We start from the raw sequence: 26,561 nt of genomic DNA, 5'->3' as shown, positions 1-26,561 counted from the left end.
GTGGGGAATTGCAACAAATCCATTACCTCTTCCTTCTTCACTCCCGACAACATGGTGCTATACGAGGAACTTTGCGACGCTCATTGCCACCCGCACGACGATGCCGACAATCGCTCAATGATCCCACAGCTCAAAACGGGTCACATTACACTAATGGGTGTTCGCCAAGACGATTGGGATACAGTTGCTCAAGTTGCCAAGCAATGCCCTAACAACAAGTGCATTCCTGCATTTGGTGAGCCCAAGAACATGTTGCGTGAAAAGCTATCAACTTATACAAGTGCGTTTGAGGTTTACACCCGTGGTTTTTGCACCGTGTGATGGTTGACGACAAGGACAAAGAAGCCCACTATGACGCCGTATTGACATCCTCGAACGAGAGTGAAAAGAGCGAGATGATCAGTGCTTTGGATCCTCCTTTTCCACGCGATGAATGGTACAACAACCTGAAGCAGCACTTGGAAGCACATCCTGAAGCGATCGTAGGTGAAGTTGGGTTGGATCGGGCAGCAAGACTACTTCCTGGAGGTGCTATTGAATGGCATGGTGTCAAACCTACGTCGGTGCAATGCACGATAGAGCATCAATTACAAGTATTGGAACTTCAACTGCAACTTGCCAAGGAACTCAATCGACCCATGAGTGTTCATTGCGTACAAGCTCAAGGCCATCTTCTCGCCCTTTTACAAAAACACGCCAAGAACAATCCACCTATCCGTTTATGCCTTCATTCATTTGGTGGATCACCAGGGACACTACCACAGTTCATGAAGCTGAAAGGGTACACCATCTACGTTTCGTATTCGATTGCTATCAATGAGCGACTAGGAAAGAAACTCGACGATCTGATATTGGCAGTACCACACGATCGATTATTGATTGAATCGGATCTCAACACTCCCAAGGGTCAAGATGATGCCATGGTTGCTATTGCTGAAAGAGTTGCTCACGTGCATAATTGGACCATCGATCAAGCTATCAAGCAGACTCATGAGAATTGGTGCAAGTTTATTGGTATACGATAATCACATAGAATACGGCTGTTGGACACAGATGATAGAGTATAGAGTAGAATGATGAATGTTGTTGTTGGATAAAGTCATTAGTGATTTTCTTCTTGATTTCTATATACAAAAGAGATGGCATTAGAGAACTTCTTCTAGAAAATGTAATCTTGAAATTACCTTTGATTTCCTGCATCGATTCGAGGTTTTGCATTCTCATCAAAGATCAGCTTTTCTTCAAACAATTCGACATTGCCACCACCTGGCTGATGCTTGAGATTGTCCAATGAACCCACTTTGCTTTGGGCACTCTCATATGACAGCCTTTCATCAAATACTTTGACATCACCACCACCCGGCTTGTGTTTAATGTTGTCCTTGCTTCCAACCTTGGATGTGGCTGTATCATAGGACTGGGGTTCATCGTATATCTTGACATCGCCACCACCTGCTTTGTGTTTAATGTTATCCTTGCTCCCTACTTTGGATTGGGCTTCATCATACGACTTCTGTTCATGATAAATCTTGACATCACCACCACCTGGTTTATGCTTAATATTGTCCTTGCTACCGACTTTGGATTGGGCTTCATCATACGACTTTTGCTCATGATAAATCTTGACATCACCACCACCGGGCTTATGCTTAATGTTATCCTTGCTGCCGACTTTGGATTTTGCACCATCATACGATCGTCGTTCATGATAGATCTTGACATCACCACCACCGGGCTTATGTTTAATGTTATCCTTGCTGCCGACTTTGGACTCTGCATCCTTATACATTCGAGGCTCATGATAAATCTTGACATTTCCACCACCAGGTTTGTGTTTGATGTTATCTTTGCTGCCGACTTTGGACTTTGCATTGTATGTAAGCTTTTCATTAAATAGCTTTACATTCCCACCACCAGGCTTGTGTTTGATGTTATCCTTGCTGCCAACCTTGGATTGGACATTGTATGTCACCTTTTGCTCAAACAACTTGACATTGCCACCACCAGGCTTGTGCTTGATGTTGTCTTTGCTGCCAACCTTGGATTGTGCATTGTAGGTCACCTTTTGCTCAAATAGCTTGACATTGCCACCCCCTGGTTTGTGTTTGATATTATCCAAGCTGCCTACTTTGGACTTTACATGGCTGTTTTTGGACGACGTGGATGAAGACGAGGATGACATGGTAGACGATACGGGTGAACGTGGTGAAACAGCAGGAAGAGAAGGAGAGGAAGGACTACAGTTAAATGCAATGTTCTGCCGGATATACATTAAAGAGGCTTTTTTGTTCTCTCAAGGAACAAAAAGAGCAACGACAACAATAATCGATGCAACGTTCCTTGATTTATCCCCCTCATTTTCTCTCTCACTCCATCCAACCATCGTTATAAAGCCTTACCTATAGTCGGGTTTTCTGTTTGAGGAAGGTAAACTCTTTGTACGCGTCAAGACACGTGGTGGTGCTATTTAAGCATAAAGGAAAAGAAAAGGATGGATGAGGATGTGCGTGATTAATGTGGAGAAAGAGCTGGTGTGGGGGTGAGAGAAAGGATATAGGTTACACAATACCTGGTTTGTGCTTAATGTTCTCCTTGCTGCCTACCTTGCTCTTGATGTGATCGTATTTGGGGATAGGGTAGGATGTTACTTTGGTGCTGGAAGACGAGACTGAAGAGCTACCAGTGCTGTTGGCTGCACTGCTTCGGCGCTTGTAATTTGCTGGAATAGCCGGCACCATTGGCGGTGGCGAAGCCGAAAGGGGTAGCCGACTTTTACGAGTCGTCGTAGTAGTAGTAGCAGATCGAGACATGATAACAAAGGTAGGTACACACACAAAGGATGCTGTGGGTTATCGTTTCTTGCAAAAGAAAAAGGAAATGAAAAATGAAAAGAAGAACAAGAGAGAAGACCAGGTGGATGACCGAACGAAAATTAGAGCAATCTCGGCCGTTTAATGTCTCGTGTCACAAGGAACAATAAGCCCGAAACGGATGGTGGTTGTGATCAACGCCTCACCGGCAAAGGGGAGGAGATGCCCATTTGCAAAGGAGGAGGGTTTTGGATAAATAGTCAGTTTGCCAAAAGTCGACCCCTTAAAAAAAGTTTGCCACACACAAACAACTCAATGATATAAACACTGATAGTGAAGCTAGCATGAACACCAGATGTGTGTAACAATAATACACCAAAGCCGTCTTTAGCATCCATCCGTGTCTTGTACTCAAGAAAAACGCGGGAGCTTGTGTGACTAGCTGGCCTGTGCAGCCCACATGGCAAGGGATGAGCAATGCTAGATGATATATTACTATAATCCAATATTCCCTCCTTTTTCTGTCATCTAGACAGCTCACATCAATGCAAAAGCAACCCTCCCTTTGATCGCCATTGTCAATGTCAAGTGCTCATTCGACCCCATACATATGAATGAATAGATCTAAAGAGATAAAAGGAGCGCATGGAAGATGTAAGGTGGTAATGTGTATTGGTAGCAAAAAATATACACAAAGGCTGATTGGCAACAAGACCGGTGGATTGTAAAAGCTACCCATTGCAGCTGTATAGAATATCTCCCAACAAAGATCAGCAATGCAGCTAAGGAAAAGTAGGAGTGGATTCATCAACAAGCTCTTGCACATGCTACTGGCAATGCACACAAGATTCAATTTTTGAATGACGCCACTTGTATACTGCTTCTGTGTGAGACCATTATTAAAAGGACTACCTAGCATTACATTCGTGTAACGTATGTCACATCCCATGAGCCATTGTTCACCAATGTTCTTCCATACACAAGAAGCGGATACAATGAGAGGTACGCTTTGCGTTTGATATATTGGTTCGATGATTTAGGTTAAAGGTTGACAATGTAAAGGGTGGAAGGAATAATGGCATGATGCTAATTATCGAGTGGCAGTAGCTAAGAGATCCAAAGGCCTGAACAGCATCATTTGGCATTCTTTGGGTCGTCTCAAGAAATCGTCAAACTCATGCCAGGTGTAGCCCCGTGACGGATGTTTGCGCAAGGCATCTGCACGTAAACATTTTTCACTACAATAAAGCGATTCCTAAGAGGGGAAGCCATTATTAGAATGATAAGGCAACGTTACATGATGTTGTTGGTGTTCATTGTATATCCTGAAAGGGGATAATGGCACACTTACCGACAATGGTGAAATGGCATTGTCACAATAGGTGCACCAGTTTAGGTCGATTGTTGGATAATCGTTCATTGTCACGGTGGAGATGATGCGCTCTTTGGTGCCAGGTATAATAGCAAGGGTGTGTTAAATGTTGACAGCGAGTGGAGAAGGAACACAGAAAAAGATTCATTGTTGCTGCTCAGTATGTATAAGTGTTTGGGAGATTGCATTTTTACGTCATTTGTTGTAGTCGTCGGTATTGTTGCTTCTTTTTTTGGGACATCCATGATCCAAAGAAGGTACTTTTTTGTATCGTAGATCACAAGATCACATGTGCGTTTGTGGGTCGTCGCGTCTATAAGCCTTGCCTTAACCTTAAATTATCCAATGGGATTTATCATTTCCTCACGAGATGGCCTGTAGCCACTGGATTGGATTTCTCGCAAAGAAAGCCGCTGTTGACTACTACAATCACCCGTGCACATCAACATGGTGGGCGGGAGGTAAATAGATAACTAACTAACAATGATCCACGTTCATTGTAAACACCACGTTGCCGTAAATCCGATGCAATTCTGATGCACGTGGTATGCATTCATGCAAATTCATTTTCAACGTGTGATATGCAGCATACATCGGACATTATCAAAAACAATGACAAAAACAAAGGTGTCAGACTGCATGGTGCACCTCGATCACCCCACGTGGCTTCAAAAGTCACATCAAGGAAGTTGATGGTGTTGTAACGATATAAGCAGGATCATCATCCAATAGCATAGTGGTTGGATTTGCATTTACTTTTTCGATCGATCTTATCAATGCTTATCATGGAAGGTTTACATTCAACGATATCATTCATGTATGCAGGCAATGTAGTCGATACACCAACGTCAGCATCATCATCATATGCATTTTGGAAATGACCCATGCTAAATAAACTCGATACCATTTATGAAAGCGCCTATGTGGACTATCATTGCATGGATGAAGCAATGGTGTGCGTTGCCTAGTCATCAGGGTTAACAGGGCTACGCTTCCAAAAGAGGATTGTGAATTGTTGGCTCTTGCATGAAATTGGTGTAACAATACACGCTGATGAAAACAATCGAGGTAGCCAAAGAACTTACACTCTACCATCCCTCATGTCCTATTACAAGATCCATCTAAACACACATTCTATGAAAAAGTAAATGCATGGGTAAAGGTGAAAGAAGTTTTATGAATTCCAAGCGTGGATATTGAGGATATACAATTGTTGTAGTGAAAAGAATGGAAGGTGGTATCGCTGCACAATGAACAAGAGGTGATGTTGTTGCCTGAAGGGGAAGTGATAACTCATAGCTATGTTTGACGTCGCAATCTTGTGAAGAGTGGGCGAATGAAGCTTCCACGACGTGGATCCGGCATGAACAACCATAATAGCCACATACATGATGATGTCGCCACACAAAATGGTAGCATGGCCTGCACACCCTGTGAGCCGATGAGTACACCGGTAGCGTATGGGAAGACCGCTGTCCCTGCACTTGCAAACTACATAGGTCCAATGTTTGTTAGCTACTTTACAATAGTACCACTTTCCATTTACATACGGCTGATAGGAAACCCACTGCTGTAGCATATAGCTTGGTAGGCATGATTTGATGGGCAACTGAGACTGTCGTAGGGAAGATTGGTCCAAGCGTGAATCCCGTTACCACGAGTGCTTTTTATCATGGGTCATTAATGAGCTTGTTGTCTTCACCAACTATCAGCATTATCACTCACCTGTTGCATTTGCTCCAATGTAAGGGATCAACCATAGTAAGATCAGCATGGCAACGATGATAGTAAGATAGACGTACACCATACGCTTTTCTCCAAATCTTGATGTGACGAATCCAAGGAACAAGCGTCCTGCACAAATACCAGCCCAATACCCTGACATGACGTGTGCCATAGCTACTGTGTCCGAGCTGCGTGCTGTGATAAGAAACGTGTATCCCCAATTGCCAATAGTAACTTCGGTGCCGGTGTAGAATAGTAGAAAAGCACATCCCACGTAGCATATGCGATAGTTGAGCACCTGCGACAACAAGTTGGGTTCTTTTGCTTTGCCATCCAATGACTCGATATCATCCTCGGTTGACGATACAACGGTTGGACAAGGGCTGCCAATGCTGTCGTGATCATTGTTGCTCTCATTCTGCAGCTGCTTCTCGGCTAAAGCGGCATCGGCTTCGCGCTCTGATCGGATACGTAGCTTGCGATAACAAATCAGGATTGACAACGTGTTGAAGCCAGCGAATCCACACATGACCTTGTATGATGTGTTCCATGGCTGACCTTGGGCAAGAATGGCGGAAGCAAGAAGAGGACCGATAAGGCCACCCGCACCATAGAATGCTTTTGAATGGGGAAAATTGCCAACTCAGCCATGAGATCATTGCATTACTGATTGATCCGCTTACCATGCAAAAAGCTGAGCATGAGCGTGTTGTGTGGCATCTCACCACATACAACATTAGAACTAGCTTGTGTAAGAGCAACGCCAAATCCAACAGCAACCATAAACACGCACATGACGGGGAATGGCAACGCAAAAAGGATGACAAGGAAACCAAGCACCATGGAGATCGATCCAATTAAGGCCGTTTTAGCTTGAGAAAGATACTTTATCAAGAATCCATTGGATACAGCAGCTACTCGTACAATTGTAAATACATGTATGTGAGAAGAATAAAGGCGCTATCTTACCCATCATGTAACCACACGTGTTGCATAGAAAGATGATAGAGACGACGTATTGAGATAATCCATAATGCGCTTTGATGCTTGGTAGCATGATGCCCAATTGGCTATCATTGACACCAGTAATAAATTGAATAAAGAAAGCCTGTATCATTGGTAAAAAGTATGGCTTGATCGTTTGCCAACGCTCCATCCAGCTGCGTTTATGTATATGAGATAGTGGTGGTGGTGGTGGTGGCGGCCCATCAGCACATTCGGTAGCACCATTCGGCAAGGTTGATTTATCATCGTGCATCATCATCTCAGCAGGCGGTAGTGGTGCACAAGAATGTGAAGGTAAATGCTCAATTGTGGGGATCATTGAAAGAAGAAGCGAAAAACCAACGATCGAGTTAAATGATGGATCGATACAGAGCGAGCTTAGGCTTTTTAAATGTACGTGGTGATGGGTGGATTGTTTCCGTGAATCAAGTATTCGTAGATAATTATGGTATAGTAACTATGCTACTGAATTCCCCGCCGATTCCGGACCATGATCTTTCCCTGAAATGGCAGATAACGATTGAATTTGACTTTATTCCGTTCTAAGAGTGTACAAACATTGGTACATGTGTATATAGGGTGCCTCATATTGGCTCATGTAGATACGCAATTGGTGCGCTTTCGTCGCTTGGACCACATTCATAATACCAATTGAGAAGTCAAGCATAACCTTAAGCATGGATTTTGCCATAAGCGATGTATTTTGGCATGTATTGTTGCATACCATGATATGTAAGTTTATTTGCTAGCACTTCTCATCCCCCCATAAATCAGTTAGCAAAAGCTCTTTTTGCCAAGGTCATGCTTGATCGGTTAATTGCAGCAGCCGCGGATCACTAGGCACCAATACGAGGATGATACACCCGATCATCACTATTTGGAATCGTCGTACAAGTCATACACTCGGTTTAAAGGTCAAACTCTGAGCTGGGTGTTGCAAGGAGGGGGATACAAAGATGCATTGCCTCGCTGGTTATCTTCAAAGGTATGAAGTATCCACCAATTCTTGTATAATAGATTCAAGGCAAGATACGCATGATCGGTAATGGTATCATTGTCAGCATTAGGAGGTAGAATTATATCCGTTTGCTTGTCTAAACGCATACAAACGCCATTCTCTTTGTTTATTTCAATAGGATCCTATAGTGCCTTTTTTTCGTGCATGCCGGGACCAAAGGTGCTTGATTGGCTTCTTCTTGTTACTTGAAACAGGTGTTGTGATTCCCCATGCTTGTCTAATAAGGCATCATTTGCAATCGTTTTAGTAAGCAGCCTCTACCAATCCGACGAGCTGGTAACGTGTATCACGATGCATACAATGTTAGATTCACCAATGCCAGTATTACATGTGATATCCATAATGGGGGTTGTTCTCAATTGACTTGCTGTGGTATGTCGATCACTGTGCTATCATAAAGAGATATCACCATCTTGCAGCATCTGATACGTAATTGCGCTCTACCACGTACTAGCTTCATGTATAATGCCACATCTGCATTTGCGTTTGCATCATTCTTTTACCCAACGCATGTCTGCAACTCCACCATTATTACTTCTTGCTATCCATGTAATGATGAATGGTGAGTGTAAGGCACCATGCTTTATTCCAAAAGATCCATTTACATACATTCTCTTATTACACTTGCTCGTTTTTATGTTGATCCTATTGGTATGGGAGGCTATGGATGGCAAGGTGTGGTGCTAGTCCTTTGAGCTGTATTCATGCAAACAAGTCAGCGGTGATTGTGTTGCATTATTGTGACGTGAGCATATCCCCGACGATGTGCAACCCAATGTCTCCCTTTCTTGTGAGAGTGCGCGTCTCTTTATTCAACAACACAAGGCAATGACACTACGCATCGCAACCCAACGACTATTCAGAACACGATTGGCAGCACAACGACCCATGTTGATGGCGACTTCAGTGCGTGCAGAGTCGACATTGAATACTGGCGAGGTGCTTGAAGATCCTCAAATTGGAGATTATCCCAACTTGCCACGCTACAGTGCGCAGACACGTGGACCCTATGGCTGGTGGGATCCTCAAGACAAGCGTAACTTTGGCGAGACCGTAAGCCTTGTCATATCACTACATGGATAACGTGTTACTTACAATGACCTTGTTCTTCTTTAGTTGCACGAGGAAGATGAAATCTTTGGTGTATGGGCGCCTGATCTGTTTCGTGATGATCCTTGGATGGCTTTGGGTCAACTTGGTCTCTTTTCAGCTGCTGTAGCTGGTTTTTCGTATTTTATTTACAAGACGCATCCTGCTCGTCCAGCGGTATGTATCGTTTTTCCCTTTACTACATGCAGCATCACTTGCAGTGTGTCGCATCTCTTGTGTGACTATTGTCTTATATGGATTAACCCTGTAGGCCCAACGCAAGTATCCTTACGATGGCCTCAAAAAAGAGTTAGGTGGACGTGACAACGACGTTAGATCGCCTGGGGTAAGAGCTTCTTTCTTATATAGTGGGAAAAGGGGGGAGATGGATGGATGGATATGATGTTTGAGGGGGGGAAGGCCAAGCCAATAACGACATGATCTGCTTATTGACAACCTGAATCATTTAATAGGCTCGTCCCGACAATGGAGAGTGATGTCAAGATAGTATGTAGCTTCCGACAAACAGCAAAATGAGCGCAATTTGCAGCAATAAAGCAGCAGCCAAATCGTATGTGACTATATCGATAACAACGTACACAAAAGGAGGGGAATGGAAGAACAAGAAAAAACGTTTCCAGTAAGAAGAGAAAAGAGCGTGCGGATGGAGTGTATTGTTCGAGAAGAAGGGGAAAAAAGGCAGTGGTCGAGGGAGGTGTTACGTTATCATTTGAGGATTTGATACTATTGGCTGGAGAATGTCAAATGGGTTGCCCTGAGAGGTCGTGGAGGTGATGGCTATTCGGACATCGGCAGGATCCAAAAATTGTTTCCAAGGAAGAAACTTCTATCAAGCAAAGGGCACATATATATACAGACACACTAGGTAAAAGCTTCTGGGGCGGAAGAAAAACACACTCCCTCTTTCTCTCTCTTCTTTTTCTTTGTTCACTTCTTCTTTCGTCTTTCCCTTTTTTGACACAATACACATAGTCAACATGAAAATCATCCCTATTGGTGTTCTCGAAGACAACTACTCGTATATCCTGATTGACGACAAGACGAAAGAAGCCGCTGTCATTGACCCGTAAGACATGGTACACAAGAAATAATATTACAAATGATACTGAAACCACCGGTTGCAGGGTTGAGCCTATCAAGATTTTGAACGTGATCAGTCAAACGGGGGCGAAACTATCCAGGTAAAATCATAGTTGTTTTTGTTTGTGTCAATAATCACAAGCCCCACGATCAACAATATTTACATCCCCTTGTTTTGTCAATAGTGTATTTATCACACATCACCACTGGGATCATGCTGGCGGGAATATTGAGCTTGTTGGTAAGGATTCTATTATCGGCAAAACGGTGATGTGCGGGGGACAAAAAGTGGGAATCAAGGATCCAAGTGACACAACCAACCACATGCCGATTCATTCACACACATACCCAAACATGATACAATAGCGAAAAAACCCGGCCTTGCAGTATATGGTGCCGATGCCCGCATTCCAGAGATCAACTATGTATGCAAAGATCATGAAGAATTTAAGCTTGGATCACTTGAAATCACACCATTACACACACCTTGCCACACCAAAGGCCACGTATGCTACTATGTTGTCGATCCTGCTACAAACGAAAAGGCCGTCTTCACCGGCGAGTATGTATCTTCAAAGGAAGGATGAGAGAAAGGTTGCGAGAGAGAGGAAAAGATGGAGAAGAGGCTTGTTGTATCATGTTACCCTCCTTATTAATGCATTACGCATAGCACTCTTTTCATTGCCGGAATTGGAAAATTCTTCGAAGGTGATGCACGGGACATGTACCGAATCCTCTTTCATGTTATCACAAAGCTTCCTGATGATACTTGGGTCTATTGTGGTCACGAATACACAAGAAACAATCTCAAGGTATTTATAGCTTTGTTGACATTGCATATCACATTTCAGTGTTGCTCACCTGACAATGGATGTTCGCCTTGCCCAATTAGTTTGCGCTTACAGTGGAGCCACAAAATGAAGCATTGATGGCGAAATGGGCCTGGTGCCAAGATAAGACCATCACTGTACCGTCAACCATCGCACAGGAGAAGATGTACAATCCTTTCTTACGAGTCAACGAGCAATCGCTTCAAATGTTTGCAGGCAAAACAGATCCAGTTGAGACGTTGGCTACCTTACGAGAGCTCAAGGATGCTTTTCGATAGAAATCACGTTTCTTCCTACGCCATTATCCACACCATTAAGCTCGCATTCACCATCACATCCACACAATCCTACGCGTTTCGACCTCATTACTATTATGCATCTCATCCTTTATCTTCCAATCCATCATCATGCGCTCTTTCCAATGTATAGTCTTATTGATATTTTGATATGGAAACAAGATCCATAAATACATTGTCATCCAATTATGAAGCAAAGTCACCATACAGTTGTGAATTAGGGTAGTCGCATGCGCGTTTTGTACAGGGTTTGACACATTCCATTCTTGATCAAAGCCAAGCTAATCGTAACCATAAGTGTATTTTGTTAATAAGCATTACATCGATGCCCTCACTGTGTTCTTGCCTGTGACCATCAACATCAGCTTTGGTATAGCATGCTTCACCTTGCTCCTTTGGCCTATAATCATCTGCCCTTTTCATTTGTTGCCAATCCCCATCCCGATTGGGAGCACAACAAACTCAGCGTAATGTATTTTGCTTATACCCAAGGTTAGCAGCTTCAATAGCTGCATACAATTGATCTGATATTGTAACGGCAAATCAAGTAAGAATAGAAATTGCTTGACCCAGGACGCTGGGTCACCCCATTCATCGCTTCACGCTTGTCCATAAATTTGGCGCTTGAAATTTAACAGGAATTGCCACGCAATAGGCCTTCCGATAATTACCATGGATGTGGTTATAGGAATAGACCCAACGATCGCATTTTGGATGGTTCATGTCATCCATTCTTTTGATGGATCATACGACATAAATTTAGCATTGAGGTCACGATCACTAGATGCATGCTCTGCCAGGCACCTTTATATGGGTAAAACAATAACCCATTTTCGCTCCTCATCCACTTTCCTTTTTGGATCGACATGCAATGATCGTTGCCACGTGTCGTGTCGGCTGACGGATGTGCCGCATAGCACGCGTCAAACTGAGATCCATTCTCGCATTTGCCTTCGCAACCTTTAGAACATGGATCGTATACCCGACGAATCGGTTAACGGAAGGCTCACCGATGACATCCATTACGTGTGTATGCATCACACAGAATATGTGATACGGCGCACAGCGTGATATTGTTGTGCTAATACGCAACAACGAATCTTTCCCCCGCTGACCCTGATTCTGGGGGATCAATGTTTGGCATTGGATTGAAGAAGTCACCAAGAATAGAGCAATCCTCAATGTTACGATATCTAATTTGCTTCGGTTAGGCGGATAATAACATGCACAATCTACCATAGATGTGGGTAGCAAACGACCCGAGACAAAAAAAAATGAATCGAGGAGCGTGAAATTAAAGTTCCCTTCATTTCTTTTCAGAATATGAGCTGGCGACCATTACAAAATGATGTGCATCTTTGTGTCATTTGCTACTCATGTTACACAACAGCCTATGGAGCGATTACATGCTGAAAGAGAAAAAGGAAGTGCAATGGTTTTACTTGTTGGTCGCGTGCTTTCCCACCTCCCATTGCTTTGTCCCATAGTCAATGTCATGCAAGTCTTATAATGTTAACCTTACACGTGGTAGCCTTCATTTTTTTGTCAAAGTGGTGTAGACATGGATATGCGTAAAGCTACGTTTTCAATACCTGGATTAGATCGCCTTTTATCCCACAGAAATACATGCCAACGAAATCTACACTCGAGTTTCTTACCTTCAGCATTGACTCCGATCAACGCGATCGATCCAAAAAGGGAATGGAGGAAGTGGGGTGTTAGCAAATAGGTGGAAGAAAAGGTACCAAAAAGTAGGAAAAAGATCATCCTGCTGGGTGCATATAGCGGGATGCAGCGTAACTGATATGCATTAGAAACCTTTTTCTTCTAGCACAGCACAACCCCGCTCGGCGATAAAAGGCTGTGTCCGCGTCCATTATTGCTAGCATGGCTTCCATGTGTTATTTGTCGCGTGGCGGGATCGGCAAAAGGGGGTTCGAGAGCGTGCCTGAGAAAGAGTACAACTGGTGATATGTTGGTAGATCACACCAGGCTCATTACGACAGTGTCCCTTGCCATGTATCGTATAGGCAACGCTGCCAAAAAGGAAAGCGGGCATTATGGTGCCAAATTCAGAACATGTTACTTACCAGGCAACTGTCAATTAACAGCAACTTCAAGAGCTATGGTTTGCATTTGTCTTTGTTTATTGCGCCGATGCTTTCTGTGCAACCCTCGCATCATTGTGATTTACTTATACCGTGGTGCATTTTCTTGCTGCCCCAATCATTTACTCTCTACTTTTTATCTTCTTTTTTCTCTTTTCTCTGTTTTCGGTGTGTGCACATTACTTGGCCTGTCAATAGTAACCTATCTTCGTCATTTACCATTTACCCATATTATCATCTGTAAGCTACCTCATTTCATTCATTCACCTTGCTTTCAACCATTATCGTGATGAATCTTCCATACATTAATGCATCACAGCCTCATTCCATCCATGCCAATGCTGCCCCTTCTTTCAATATGCCATCATCTATGCCCTTTCTTCCTCCTGATAAAAGCACATCAGCACCTACAATCCCGTCTCATACCCCAAATGAATCATCAGAGCCTCCCAAACCCACAACAACACATAGCACACCAACTCCTCGCAAGCGTACTCGTGCAACGCCTGAACAACTTGCAGTATTAGAAAAGACTTTCAGCACCAATCCAACACCCAATAGCCGTGTACGTGAACAACTTGCAAATGAGCTTGGTATGCCAGATCGCTCGATCCAAATATGGTTTCAAAATCGTCGTGCCAAAGTGAAAAACATGGCGAAACGGTCATCGATGCTTCACAATGAAACGGTGCGTATGCAGTATTACGCAGCTGCAGCTGCATCAGCAGCGTGTCAAGCAGCTGCATTCCATCAACAACAAATGGGATCCAACGACAGAGCTATGAACACCCCTGATCTTTACTACTACTATTATTATTACTATTACAATCAACAACAGCAATATAGACAATACACAGGCAATCATACACCTTCGCCATATGCACCACCACCACCTCCTATGATGGGAGATTTGGGATCGACACCACCACCTCCACCAGCATCCTCTTCAATTCCCACCATCCCACTTCCTCGACATCGACGTGGTTTGAGTGAAAGTGCCACTACACCAAATTGTAGTCCACATCGCTTACGTGCACATTCACTTGGACCCTATCCTTTACCAGCCAACCATCATCATAATAGTCATCACATGTCACGCCCAATGTCTGTGGATCCTTTAGATCCAACCCAGAATCGAAGCAGAAGTTACACATCTCCAGCTGCACCACCATGGCCTGCCTTATATGAACAATCACCATCACCTTTCAACAATGCTGCCCCTGGTAAAGTATATAAACCCTGTGGCCATCTAATTATGCTAATGTATCATCATCATCATCATCCTCTAGCCATTCCATCTAATACTTCAAGTAGTATTGGCAGCAATACCAATAGCGGCGATGTTGATCGTTTTTCAGCCGAAGCTCTTCAAATTGGTACTTGGCGACGTATGACTCTGCAGCCTGAAGATATGGTGTGTAATTTTGATACCCAGCGTCGCATGATGGTGTGGACTATTCGCAATGGTGCACAGCAATTTAAGATGGAATTTCCTTTTGATACCATTCTTCAAATAAGCCTCGAGCCAATATTAGAGCGTCTTGGTTGGGCACGTCTTGAGTTTCGGTTAGCTCAACCTGAAGGTGTTGCCTTTTACATGATGCAGGATCCCACCAGCTATTGGACACAATGCCGCGACTTTACACAAGATAGCCAAGCTACCATTGTGAATATACATCAATTGGATGGACCTGCTATGCCATTGCAAGCTGAGATTCAACGACTCGTCAGCAATGACCCACATCTCCAAACGGTATTTGTAGACTCTTCTACCGAAATGCTGTCATTGTTTGGGAACTATACCAAAGAAGATGATCTCTTGCTTTTTCAAGGAATGCAACAACAATGATGATAGATCGATATATCTTTTATGAATGAATTCTTTATGAATGGACTTTATGCTAGTAAAAAATGATGCCTTTTGTGTGGATACCTCTACTCTATGCGTGCCTCTCACGAATGCCCAAGTATGGCATGTCAATGTTTGCGTAACGAATCATCCCCATCCTTTCACCAGCCGTGATCTCTTCAACATGCCAATAACAACCAAGGTTTATGTCAACAACAATACCACTATGATGTGTCGCCTATTTTCAAGCTACTATTCAACTCCTCCATAAGCAATTCATATTCGTCCATCCACTTTTGTAACTCCTCTTTAGCTGCTGCTTCGGCGCTAACGATCTAACAATGGCACATGAGCTATCGTACAACCTAATTACGCATTGAAAAAAGCACATACCTCCATGTCACATTCATTCAAAGTTGCCTGGATCTCTTTTCTCTGCTTCTCCAACTCCTTAGCTTCCTCGGATAGTTGTCGAACAGTCTTTTGAGCGGCTTCATGCTTCAATGGGTAATTGTCGTTGAAGATAGCTAGTTGTTCTCGTTCCTTTTCTTGTTTGGTTGCCAACAGGTTCAGGCTACGTTGTACATTCTAATATAGGCGAGACTCATTAATCATTTTCGCCCACACAATGAAGAATCCAACTTACTTGCTGGGTTTGTCGAATGCTTTCACGTTGAGCGTTGACATTTTGCTCCTCATGGATCATGGCTCGTTCTTCTTCCTCGGTCTGAATACAATCCCCCTTATCCCGCTTCGCATCCCATAGCCTTTGTCGTGCTAGATCCAATGACTACATAAATCGTTTCACCCCCATACCAATTAGCTGTCAGCCATTTTTGGCACGATCCATCCCATCCATACCCGTATGATATCTTGCAGGTTATCCAATTGCTGCTTCTGTTCTTCTGATTGCTGCATCATTTGTTCCACTTTTTGCTCTTCATATTGGAGACTCTTTTTCAATTTTGCGAGGGTCTAGAAAAGATAAACCCATTCAATGATTGCTTTATAACCTTCCTTATGTAACGTACCGCTTGTTTCTCTTGTGGACCGATATCGAGCAGGGATTTGGTTGGATTGAGTTGATTTAACAGCTGTAGCAAGTTGAATTGTGCCTCTTCCTACCAAAACATAAAAAGCGTATGAATAAATGTGAGAGACCTCATCATAAGGTATCCTTACCATTTCATCCTTGAGTCGCCCTCGTTGCTTTTTGTGCTCATTAGCTTCCGCGATAAGCTCATCCGCTGTTTTGGCTATTTCCCGGAGGGCGTAAGCTTCAGTTTGACTCTCGGCTTCCAGTTGTTGAATGGCGTGTTCGATCTTTGGCATTTCTTCCCTATCACATTCCTTTAGCAAGCATAAAAAGGGGTGTTTTCCATATTCCAACAAGTACCTTTCAACAAGCAATCGGCTCTCTGCTTTAGCGATAGCTTGTTCCTCTTGATGTACCTTCTCCATCAGCCGATCCTAACGGCACCATCATTGCATCAGGGTATCATCTCCAAACGTGCTTTTCTCTCTTATAAACGTACCGATTCAATCATCCCTTGTTCAAAGAACTCCCAGCGGCGGTCTCGAAACGTTGCATAATTCACCAATGCGCTCATGATACGTGCCAAGCGATGTGGTGCAGGATGTGTCATGTCAAGTAACTCGAAGTCGGTGAATCCAATATCTTTCAATAACGCTCGCCTTTGGATAATGGAAAATGAGCACTGAGTATCGAGCAGGTATATGTATGGTAGAGTCATAAACGTACATCCTTGAATAAACAAGAAGGTTTCTAGCATCAACAGGTTCAAAGTCGAGTTCATCCAAGGGAAGTTCTGCCGATTCGATTTCTTCATAGACGCTTGGCTTGAGTTGGTGTAGAATGTTGAGGAAGATCTGTTCTGTGTGCTCTGCAGTAGGATGCAAGAGATCTCGCTCAGTGACCTCGAGATCCATCTCTTGAAAAGCCGTCAGCAGCTGATCGATTGTCAAGGTGGGTAGATCGAAGATTCGTGTGCTGGAATTCTGGGTATCATCGCGTATCTTTTCAAAGACTCGACTGCTGGGCATGATTATTGGAGTGGAACAAGAAGTGCTTGATTGTTCCACAAATGCTCGTCGCGTCAATCAATTTCAAAATGCCCCCACCCAGCCGACAGCTTATCGTATGTACCTGTACCTTTAGAATCCCATCCACCATGTTATATGATATCCAAGCCCATAAATAAAGTGATTTTGCAAACATCAATGCCTTGGATCATGTAGCCTATTTTGGCAAGGGAAGAAAGGGCCTTTTGGATCCACGTACCAAGCAAGACACGCGCCCATCACTTTCTCATCACGCGTATGCATCACAAAAGATCATCCAACATTTACACAGGACAATGCTTCTTTCTTGATCTGCAAAGCCAATATATAACAAAGGTGAAATATGACATACAAATAGATACACAATGTGAAAAAGAGAATATAACTAAAATACTATGCTACAAGTGGTAAACTGCGCACGGCGATTACACGTGTTTTGGAAAGAGATACGTTGAATATAGGTCTAATCGGTGGTGGAGAAGAGGAGAGGATTGTTGCTTTTAACGAGATACGATTTAAACTCTCTTGAAGGGATAGAAACCACCATAAATGACACGAAGGACACCGACAAGGCAGGCACCAACGAAGAATAATACACCAGCAAAGATGACAGCACCATCATAATCAGGAACTTCAGTGCGATCGACAATAGCAGATGCGACAGGCTGACCCAGCAGACCACCGAAACACCAAGCAAAGAATGCCCAACCGGTACCCGAGTCAACTCTTTCAATACCGACAATTTGAGCTGTGAGGGCTGTAATCATGGCAATGTAACCACCACCTAAAAGTGACACAAAAAGATTAGATTTTGTTTGCAACATAGATGTTGTATGCAGGTTGCATGATTACTTACCAAAGACACCATACATGGCACAGAAGCCCCACAAGCCAGCTTGATCAGTGGCTGTAAGCCATACAGCTAAATGGGCCACACAAGCCATCAAGCCGCAAAAGACGCCCATGTTGAAGCGACCAACATAATCGCTCAAGAAGCCAACACCAATCTTGCCAACAATCATGCATGCTGACATGACGGAGTTCATGTTGGCACCGATGAGACCGCTATAACCCAAGTACTTGGCATAAGAAGGTATAAATCCGGAGGGAATCTAAAAGGATCAGGGGTATAGCATGAGCAATTGCTACGTATTCGGTAAATCACACGTGTTGTACAACTTACATAGAAAGCAAAGTTGCCAATAAAGTGAACAAAGAAATGGATGATAAACTTCTTGTTCTTCCAATCTTGGAAGTCGATGAAGGGTACGTTCTTGGCTGGGGGATTTAAACGCCAGCTAGTACAGGCGGCGATGGCAATGAGTACAAGCTGCATAAATCCGAGGATACGAAGTGCCCAACGATAATCAAGGGTCTCAAAGCATGCATTAGCAATGTTTGAAAACACAAGACCACCAACACCTGAGGCTGCCATGGTGATGCCGACAGCCAAACCACGACGTTTTGAAAACCATTCTTGAGGACCACGCAAGCATGCAAACCATACAAGCGATGAAGAAACACCCGACATGATACCTTGTGTAATGTACAATTGCCACACCTAACCAAAAACTGGTAAGAAGATGAATGTACAACATAAAAACATGGGACACATACCGCATTGGTGATACTGGCAAGCATCATGGCAAGCGAGCTGGTGATACATGCAATGCCCAACACATAACGATCATCGAACTTGGAACCCATCCACAGGTAGATTGGACCAGTGATATTACAAAGACAATACCACAAGGAGCCGATCCAACTAAGGGCCGTCATATCTCCAGGATAGACCGATTGGTACTCGCTATAGAATACGCCCCATCTATTGATGCATGTGGAGTTTGAGTAAAAATTCAACGTGTCACAATTCGATCTCAACTTACGAATAACCATAACCTTGGCTGATGACCCGATCAAAGCAGGAAAATGAAATTTGATTAGATAATGAATAAAAAAAAACTTCAAGCATCAAAAAGCAGGTACACCTACGTTGCAAAGAAACCCTGTATACAATGAACAAGTGTGTATTAGCAAATACGATTCAATTGGAGAGAATGGTTGTAAAAGACTTACACAAAATGAACCGAGTACAACTAGCCATGCTTTCCAGCCACCATCAGGCGCCTTGTTGTATAGGACTTTTTCGCCATCATGCTCTGAATAAGATACGTCGTCGGCAGAAAGCTTGGGTTTGGCTTCGATATCGTCGAAACTGTTATGGCGAGATTCTTTTTCGGTAGAAGAAGACATGCTTAACAAAAGAAAAAGTGGGGAAAGGGGGGAGATGATGTTCTTTTTAAATTGAAAGGACTTCACAGAAAAGATCGAGTGTTACTTGGTGTCACCTGAGGATGAAAAGTATTTTGATGGCCCGCTATAGATAGCGTTATCAAGTTGGGGAGTGGTAGGGTTTGCAGCTGGATGACGGCTATTCGTCGAAACACCCGATTGATGAATAATAAACACCCAATCATAGCCCGGATCTGGTTGTAGAAAGACCATTGACATAAAGACTTACCACTCGTCCCCGTTCGACCGGCAGGTACCAGCTATTGATATGACCTCCTTCGTTACGATTTTATTTCCTTTTTCACGGCTCCACAATTGCGATGATGCTATAATTTTCTCACCCCCAGGCCATTTGATCTGGGGAAGACTTTACGAGCCATCAACCACGTTTCACCAACATCCAAATAGGGATCAATCACTTTTCTAAAATGGAAATCACTCTCTCATTGGAACAATGCATTTTTTTGACAGGTGCCATTTCACTTTCTTGCATATGCTTGGTCTCCGCGTGTCTAACATCAATTACTATCCTTGAAACTGAAGATGGAAACACACCAAAGAACCAATCAATGGAACTTGGCTGTTGCAAAGAAAAAGAACCTCACGACTTACATACCTCATCCACCCGCGTTGTCCTGTAATCTATTAATACTCCTCTACTACGCTTTGGTTTTTAACTTGATGTCATGCTTTCCTCTACGGGATGCACGCCGTACATGCTGCACCACGTCGCTCAAGGTTTAATTCTGATGACCGATGTCATCAGCATAGAACAGCCTTAGTCCCATCTTATTGTTGTCATTACCTCATCACACAGCTTGGTTACCTTTATGCAGTCGCTTGCCATGGCAACCCCTGTTGCTAGGCAACAGCCCCCAAATTTGCTATGAAACAGCTGGCTATATACCTAGCCAGTAGTCTTTGTCATGCACAAACACACCCATGTTGCTCTTTCGGATGATATCCTTTTTCGATGCTACGGTGTCGCTACCCGAATATTCAAAGCGCGCGCATCTGATCATGCTTGGTGTGTGACACGTTTGATAAGTGCACCACGATACCATGTGCAACCATGACCGCATCATAATCGTCGCCTGGGGAGGCGATCATGTAATGCTTTGCCAAGAATTACGCACACGTGTATGTCCCAATTGATATCATACTCCACCACCGCTACCTCCTTCACGCTAGCCTCTCACGCTAGATGCCTAAAGGCATGTTGCAAACCAACAAGACAAATGATGAATGTAATAATAAAAAGTCATCGTATGATGTTGTATCCTAGATACTACTACTCTCTCACGCATTTTGGATGTAATCCTTCACACACGACTTGATGTTACCCTGACGTCAATGTTTTTGTTTCTCTTCTTTTACAATAAAAGGTCGTGCTAGTCACAAAATACATGATAGTAATGATGCCGTGACTACATACGGTGGATTGTGTAGGTGTATTACCAATCATCGCTATATAATGTTAAGCAGCAATGCAGTATGATGACATGCTTCTTCGCCACCATGTATGTTACATGGATATACCAGCCAAAGCTGTGTCGTCGACCTACCAATTTATAGAGGACACTGAAGCTGATAATGCTCTTAGTAAGCAGAGGATCTTTGCATGGCATCTTAACACCACTCATCTTTGTGTACGGCAAAGCCAACCAATATATGGGAAAGCGGCTGTCAAACCTTGTTCTTTCCGGGATACTGGAACGATCCAAAGTACTCATTCTCCCACCCTCCCACCAATCACATTGGTAGACAAACATCAATTCAGGGCACATACATCGTACGAGTGGGATTGTATACTATGTTTGAGAGGTATGATTGATTTGTAATCAGCATTGTTGTCTACGTATCTATTCCATGGAAACCATAATACGTATGCTCTGCTATTTGTTTATGTATGCATGCTGCAACGCCGAGGCATTTGTTTAGGCATAATGTACCTTTTTTGATCATGATCATTCTTTATCACATGTCCCGCTGTATCACACCAATGGCGGTAAAGCAGTAGAATTCCTCGGCAATTTCATTCATCAAAGCCAGCCATACATCCCTATTCACGAGGCTACTTCCATTCCATACGAATCCATCCATAAGCTAAAGGACCTATAATTATGATAACCAATGGATTGACAAACATCATAAAAGTGTTTTTATTGCATGTGGGGGGATTACAGAAAAAGTAAACCTATTGCTTCCAGATCTTGTGTTCCAAACCCATCTCGTTGTTAGGAGCCAAACCAACGCAAGCACGAAGGATGTTTTCAATGGCAGAGCGTTGTCTACCAAGAGCATTGACAACGGGAGTGCCAGGGGAAACCATGGGGGCCTTAAGCATGTAGCTCAACAAGGACATGACGCTGTGGAAGGAGCTGAACTTGGTCATATCACCAGTCTTGTATTGGACACGAGTCAACAATTCGGAAAGGACCACCAAGTCAATGATCAAAGGAGAAGCCAAGAAAGAGTCTTCGCAAATGTTGTAGACCGAAATGGATTGACGACCACCCATGAAGATGTCGCATTCGTACTCATCAAGGGCACGCTTGGAATCACCAACGGAGGGGACATACTTGATGACAACGGTGTGATCAGGGTGCTCACCTTCCTTGTACAAGATTTGGTTGGCAGCGACCATATCATCGACAACGGTAGACTTTGAAATTTCCTTGGAGCGGAATTGCTTGTGAGAGGACAAGTTTTTGCCGTCATTGTTACCAAGATGGTTGTAGGAAGTGATAGCCACAGGTTTGATACCAGCATTGACCAAAAAGTCAACAATCGCCGACTTGAATTTGGTTTGACCCGACTTGAAATCATCACCACCGATAAGAGCACGTTCACGCTCAGCAAGTTGGATAAGACCAGGGACAAAGGTGTTTTGAGGAGAGCCATTGATGAAAGGAACGTTTTCCTCAATACAAGCCAAAGCAAAGATGGATGAAGGAGCCACTTCAGGGTGAGAAGATTGGACAGCAGCCAAAAAGTTGTCAGCGGTATCATTGACGCCTTGAATGATTTCAGCGTAACGTTCGGTGTTGGCAGTCCAGACAACAATGACCTTATCAAGTTGATTGGCGGACTTGAAATCACGGATGTCCTTGCGAATTTGATCACAATGTTTACGCTTGTCATCACCAGGAATCAAGTTGTCAGCACGATCAGCTTGGTTGGCAGCAATGAAATCGGGATAGTAAATGGATGGCAAAGGCTTCATGGTCGACATTTCCTTGTGGAGTTGACGTTGAATATCGTACTCCAAGACCTGAGCACGTTCCATGGCATCACCCAAGTTCATACCAGAGATATCCCAACCACCAATGACCATATCAGTAGGATCCACCATAGGCAACATCTTGTTCAAAGGAACATAAACATCCTCGCCTTCGGGAGTAACACCAAGACGTACAGTGGAAGCTTGAGTGACAGAGCCCCAGTAATTGGGACGATGTTCACCATTCTTGGTACGCCAAGTAACCTTGTTCTTGTGAGCGAGAACGGATGCCGTCAAAGTGGTACCATTGTTGCCACCCCAGCCAACCATCATCAAACTATACATATACAATGACCCATTAGCCTTCTTCTTGTTGTATAGATAAAGCACATCACATGTCTTTTGTTTCCCTTACCCAACACGAGGAACCTTGGTTTCAGTCTTGAAATGGTAGACTTGTTCAACGGGTTCAACGGTCATCGAACCATCAGGTTGCTTGTTGACAATGGTGTTGGAGTACGCGTACTTGGACACAATGTGGGAATCAGAGTACTCGACATTGGAAGAATGGACCTTGAAGAGAGGAGATTGTTGAGAAACACCAGCAGAGGCGGGCACAGCAGTGAAGTTTTCAGCGTGGGGAGGAGCCATTTTAAGTTGATTTCTTGGGTCTGTCACTGCAGCGACGATATCCTCTGTGTGGGTTATGGTTGGACGATAAGAGATTGGCGAACTAGAGTAGAGGATATCCAAAAGTCAATAAACAGGAGAGAAGGATTCAATGCAATGCAAGCCATACCGTTGTTCCTAGACTTAAAAAGAGGTGCAAACTATCTGTTTTGCGCCTCAATAATAACTCAAAGGTTTGTGTGGGGGAGAAAAAAGCGGACAAGGATGCACGAACAAGCTGCCTTTTATCTTTTGCCTCTCTCCGAAACCCGGATCCTTTGACAGCACCCGCTTTAAATTTTCCACCCCAGAAAGTAACACGAGATCTTATCCGCGCCTTTTTGTCGTGGGGTTGACATGGCAACAACAACAACCACAACAACCCCATCTCTTCCCTTTTCTTATTTTACAATCATCATTTTATTCATTCATGCTATAATCCTATGTGCATGTTCATGTATGTGTCTATGTACATTGTGTGTGTGTTCTTTGTATCAATGTACCATATAAGCTTCATCTCGTGCGACTTGCATGTGCCACGTCAAATCATGGTCGTGTAATTATCAAATTCAAACGTAAGCGTTGGAGGAATACGGGATGTTGTATGGGAGATCAAGGAGTTTGATGCAGAATAAGAAAAAAATGCCCGTTTCTGCATGGAATGCTGCAAGTAGCTGTCGAGATGGAAGAATTGGTAAAGGGATGGAAAATCCTTGGGTCCACGGAAGATATGTACTGCCATGTGACTTTTTACCGTCTTTGGTCGATTTGATGGTTCACACAAAGATCCACCCCAAAAAAGAGATGATTTACAAAGAGCGTTGTTGTTATTTACACACTGTGTCATGAAATTCGATATGAACAAATGAATGGCTATGGGAGGGTGGGGAAGGGAATGGGTCGGGAAAAGAACGATGCGTAATGAATGGGGAAGATATGATAAAAAAGAAGGGTTAAGCATGTGCCGTTCGCTTTTCAGAAAAGAAACTACTACTTGCACTGGCTTCTCGACTACGCGTAATCCGTCCTTCTCGTTCATCATCATTGGCTACCATATCTCTTTGACGACCTCGGCCTAATTGGGTAGCAACAGCTGTGGAACCAAAACGTCGTTGAAATTTGATAAGCTCACGTGTCAGCATGTCCATGATCTCCAACGATGACTGTTCCTTGCTTGCATTCATCTTTTCAATAGCCTCTTCTGCCACACTCTTTTCTTCATGATGTATTCGTGCTTCCTCTTCCAATGCCGACTCCTCAAGGGGTATTGTACTTGCACTACTCATAGAAGAGGATGGCGAATCGTGTACTTTTCTTTCTGGAATGATGATGGATGCAGGTTTGTTGCTGTTATTGTTGTTGTTGTTATGGTCAGTGCCTGCACCGATAGGATTGTTGGATGATGATGAGGGTGGTGATGATGATGTTGTTGTTGTGGTTGTTGTTTGCGGACAATGACATGCTGGTGACATTGTTTCCTTGTTGGCCATTTCCACTTGAATTGAGCTGATGTATTCCAAGATTTGCTTTGTTCTTCGATTCATCTCTGATATGGTCATTCGGGCTGATGGATATCGCACACGAGCAGGTGGAGATGATTCACGTGCGGCTGGTGATAATTTATCAAAGATAGAGGATCGTGCATCGGATGTACTGGAGCTACTTGCATTGTCAACTGGTTGAGGTGTCGATGTTCGAGAACGAGGTTTGCTTCCACCACCACCACCCACTCCACCGCTTTGTCCACGTTTAGAACCGGATGAATTGGTACGTCGCCCATTATTCGCACGAGGTCGCTTCTCATTCGCTTTGGCCACTCTTCCACTGGCAACAGATGATGAATCGCTACCTTGTCGTCCATTATCATCATTCTTGTTCGATCGTCCACTATTCAATCGCTTTGGTTTGCTGATAACTTTATCCACCTCCATTGCATCATCTATCATTCAATCCAAATGAGTCTCTTGTGATCTTGTAGATAATCATTATCACCTACCAGTAGCAGTATTGGTTTCCAGAATAGTAGCATCATGCTCCTTTGTATCAGTAGATGGTGATTGTGACGTTGCTTTTTCTTCCACTGTATCATGTTCATCCAATTGTTGATGTTGTTGATGTTGAGGTGGTGAATCGGGAATGGGATCAAGTAAAGAACGAGAAAATTCCAATGCATTTCTTGCTGCCAAAACATCTTCGAGTGACATGGATGCTTCACGACTGTTGAATGTCATTCGTTTCTTCGGAGCTTTCTTTTCCACATTGGCAGATGGAGCATGGTGTCCTATGGAGCTGTAGGAGCGTCTCACCCTATTTCCAACAAATCAGTCACTGAATACATAACTTTTGTAAAATTGCTTACCTTCCATGACTCAATCTGATCACAGAGTGATTTTCCGGTTTACACTCTTCACAATAATACTGATCTGGTATATCTTGTTCCTCCAAGCCCACGCATTCACAGTGTTGCCATACTTCGCATTGGTCGCATTGCACCATCAATCCCATATTGTCTATATCGATTCCCCCCCCCAAGTTACTATATAGCTCTTTTTCACCCTTGTCATATCCAATTCACACTTACGAGATTCTCCACATACACAACGGGTCACTGATCCACCATCAGTACTTTCTTCTTCAGAGGTTGATTGTGATGGTTGTGGTTGGGGTATCACTTGTCGCTGTCGCTTTCGACTACCGTAACCGTTTCGACCACGTCGTTGTGCAGCTATAACCAGATTTGCCGTTAATCGGTTGTAGAGCACTCGACGTGGGAAGGATAGGTGTGTGCGTGTTGAGTTCTGGAGTATATAGAAAGGAGGGGGGAAATGGTAGGTGGGTGGTGGGTGGGTAGGTAGACGAGGAGAGCTTTGAAGAAGGCAACTTACTCATTGTAGTTGTGATTGAACGAGAATGGTGTTTTCAAGTGGCAATGATAGAATGTTGACTTGGGTTGAGTGTTCGATTATAAAGTCGCGTGTCAATGGAGAGAAAAAAGAGAGGAAAAAGAGAGAAAGGACAAGCTGTGTGTGTGTACGGGAGAATCACCCAAAGCGAGCCAGAAAAAAAGGATGGATTCACAACCCCGCTGAGCA

The 26,561-nt window shown here is 43.6% G+C and overlaps 11 protein-coding genes across 11 annotated transcripts; 4 read left to right on the top strand and 7 right to left on the bottom strand.

Moving 5' to 3' along the window:
* Nucleotides 1–51: 51 nt before the first annotated feature.
* O0I10_004713 (uncharacterized protein) lies at nt 52–1,025 on the top strand (the record flags this gene model as incomplete). The annotated part of the gene is made up of 2 exons (XM_058484767.1): nt 52–235; nt 292–1,025. 2 exons carry the CDS (start codon nt 52–54, stop codon nt 1,023–1,025), a joined length of 918 nt encoding a protein of 305 aa, XP_058344644.1.
* Nucleotides 1,026–1,102: 77 nt separating this feature from the next.
* Nucleotides 1,103–2,810, bottom strand: O0I10_004712 (uncharacterized protein; the record flags this gene model as incomplete). The annotated part of the gene is made up of 4 exons (XM_058484766.1): nt 1,103–1,124; nt 1,185–2,237; nt 2,400–2,463; nt 2,570–2,810. The coding sequence occupies 4 exons, from the start codon at nt 2,808–2,810 to the stop codon at nt 1,103–1,105; spliced, it is 1,380 nt and encodes a 459-aa protein (XP_058344643.1).
* A 1,090-nt stretch (nt 2,811–3,900) lies between these two features.
* Nucleotides 3,901–4,230, bottom strand: O0I10_004711 (uncharacterized protein; the record flags this gene model as incomplete). The annotated part of the gene is made up of 2 exons (XM_058484765.1): nt 3,901–4,065; nt 4,162–4,230. The coding sequence occupies 2 exons, from the start codon at nt 4,228–4,230 to the stop codon at nt 3,901–3,903; spliced, it is 234 nt and encodes a 77-aa protein (XP_058344642.1).
* Nucleotides 4,231–5,481: 1,251 nt separating this feature from the next.
* On the bottom strand, nt 5,482–7,231 carry O0I10_004710 (uncharacterized protein; the record flags this gene model as incomplete). Its single annotated transcript, XM_058484764.1, has 5 exons — nt 5,482–5,673; nt 5,733–5,845; nt 5,908–6,525; nt 6,591–6,821; nt 6,877–7,231. 5 exons carry the CDS (start codon nt 7,229–7,231, stop codon nt 5,482–5,484), a joined length of 1,509 nt encoding a protein of 502 aa, XP_058344641.1.
* Nucleotides 7,232–8,758: 1,527 nt separating this feature from the next.
* Nucleotides 8,759–9,516, top strand: O0I10_004709 (uncharacterized protein; the record flags this gene model as incomplete). The annotated part of the gene is made up of 4 exons (XM_058484763.1): nt 8,759–8,983; nt 9,047–9,196; nt 9,291–9,365; nt 9,493–9,516. The coding sequence occupies 4 exons, from the start codon at nt 8,759–8,761 to the stop codon at nt 9,514–9,516; spliced, it is 474 nt and encodes a 157-aa protein (XP_058344640.1).
* A 501-nt stretch (nt 9,517–10,017) lies between these two features.
* O0I10_004708 (hydroxyacylglutathione hydrolase) lies at nt 10,018–11,228 on the top strand (the record flags this gene model as incomplete). The annotated part of the gene is made up of 6 exons (XM_058484762.1): nt 10,018–10,106; nt 10,165–10,221; nt 10,306–10,361; nt 10,487–10,682; nt 10,791–10,932; nt 11,013–11,228. The coding sequence occupies 6 exons, from the start codon at nt 10,018–10,020 to the stop codon at nt 11,226–11,228; spliced, it is 756 nt and encodes a 251-aa protein (XP_058344639.1).
* A 2,484-nt stretch (nt 11,229–13,712) lies between these two features.
* Nucleotides 13,713–15,203, top strand: O0I10_004707 (uncharacterized protein; the record flags this gene model as incomplete). The annotated part of the gene is made up of 2 exons (XM_058484761.1): nt 13,713–14,577; nt 14,644–15,203. 2 exons carry the CDS (start codon nt 13,713–13,715, stop codon nt 15,201–15,203), a joined length of 1,425 nt encoding a protein of 474 aa, XP_058344638.1.
* Nucleotides 15,204–15,427: 224 nt separating this feature from the next.
* Nucleotides 15,428–17,267, bottom strand: O0I10_004706 (uncharacterized protein; the record flags this gene model as incomplete). The annotated part of the gene is made up of 9 exons (XM_058484760.1): nt 15,428–15,538; nt 15,597–15,791; nt 15,850–15,993; nt 16,065–16,178; nt 16,235–16,324; nt 16,386–16,542; nt 16,600–16,673; nt 16,739–16,898; nt 16,966–17,267. The coding sequence occupies 9 exons, from the start codon at nt 17,265–17,267 to the stop codon at nt 15,428–15,430; spliced, it is 1,347 nt and encodes a 448-aa protein (XP_058344637.1).
* A 533-nt stretch (nt 17,268–17,800) lies between these two features.
* On the bottom strand, nt 17,801–19,538 carry O0I10_004705 (uncharacterized protein; the record flags this gene model as incomplete). The annotated part of the gene is made up of 7 exons (XM_058484759.1): nt 17,801–18,069; nt 18,142–18,397; nt 18,469–18,846; nt 18,903–19,110; nt 19,172–19,189; nt 19,278–19,291; nt 19,362–19,538. The coding sequence occupies 7 exons, from the start codon at nt 19,536–19,538 to the stop codon at nt 17,801–17,803; spliced, it is 1,320 nt and encodes a 439-aa protein (XP_058344636.1).
* Nucleotides 19,539–21,774: 2,236 nt separating this feature from the next.
* Nucleotides 21,775–23,451, bottom strand: O0I10_004704 (uncharacterized protein; the record flags this gene model as incomplete). Its single annotated transcript, XM_058484758.1, has 2 exons — nt 21,775–23,137; nt 23,216–23,451. 2 exons carry the CDS (start codon nt 23,449–23,451, stop codon nt 21,775–21,777), a joined length of 1,599 nt encoding a protein of 532 aa, XP_058344635.1.
* Nucleotides 23,452–24,422: 971 nt separating this feature from the next.
* O0I10_004703 (uncharacterized protein) lies at nt 24,423–26,358 on the bottom strand (the record flags this gene model as incomplete). The annotated part of the gene is made up of 5 exons (XM_058484757.1): nt 24,423–25,408; nt 25,466–25,776; nt 25,829–25,979; nt 26,051–26,194; nt 26,355–26,358. 5 exons carry the CDS (start codon nt 26,356–26,358, stop codon nt 24,423–24,425), a joined length of 1,596 nt encoding a protein of 531 aa, XP_058344634.1.
* Between the last annotated feature and the right edge of the window lie 203 nt (nt 26,359–26,561).

The sequence above is a fragment of the Lichtheimia ornata genome (assembly GCF_029851405.1).
Source record: "Lichtheimia ornata isolate CBS 291.66 chromosome Unknown scaffold00017, whole genome shotgun sequence".
NCBI classification, from domain to species: Eukaryota; Fungi; Mucoromycota; class Mucoromycetes; order Mucorales; family Lichtheimiaceae; genus Lichtheimia; species Lichtheimia ornata.
The sequence above is the reverse complement of the archived record's forward strand: the minus strand, read 5'-3'. Positions and strand labels throughout refer to the sequence as shown.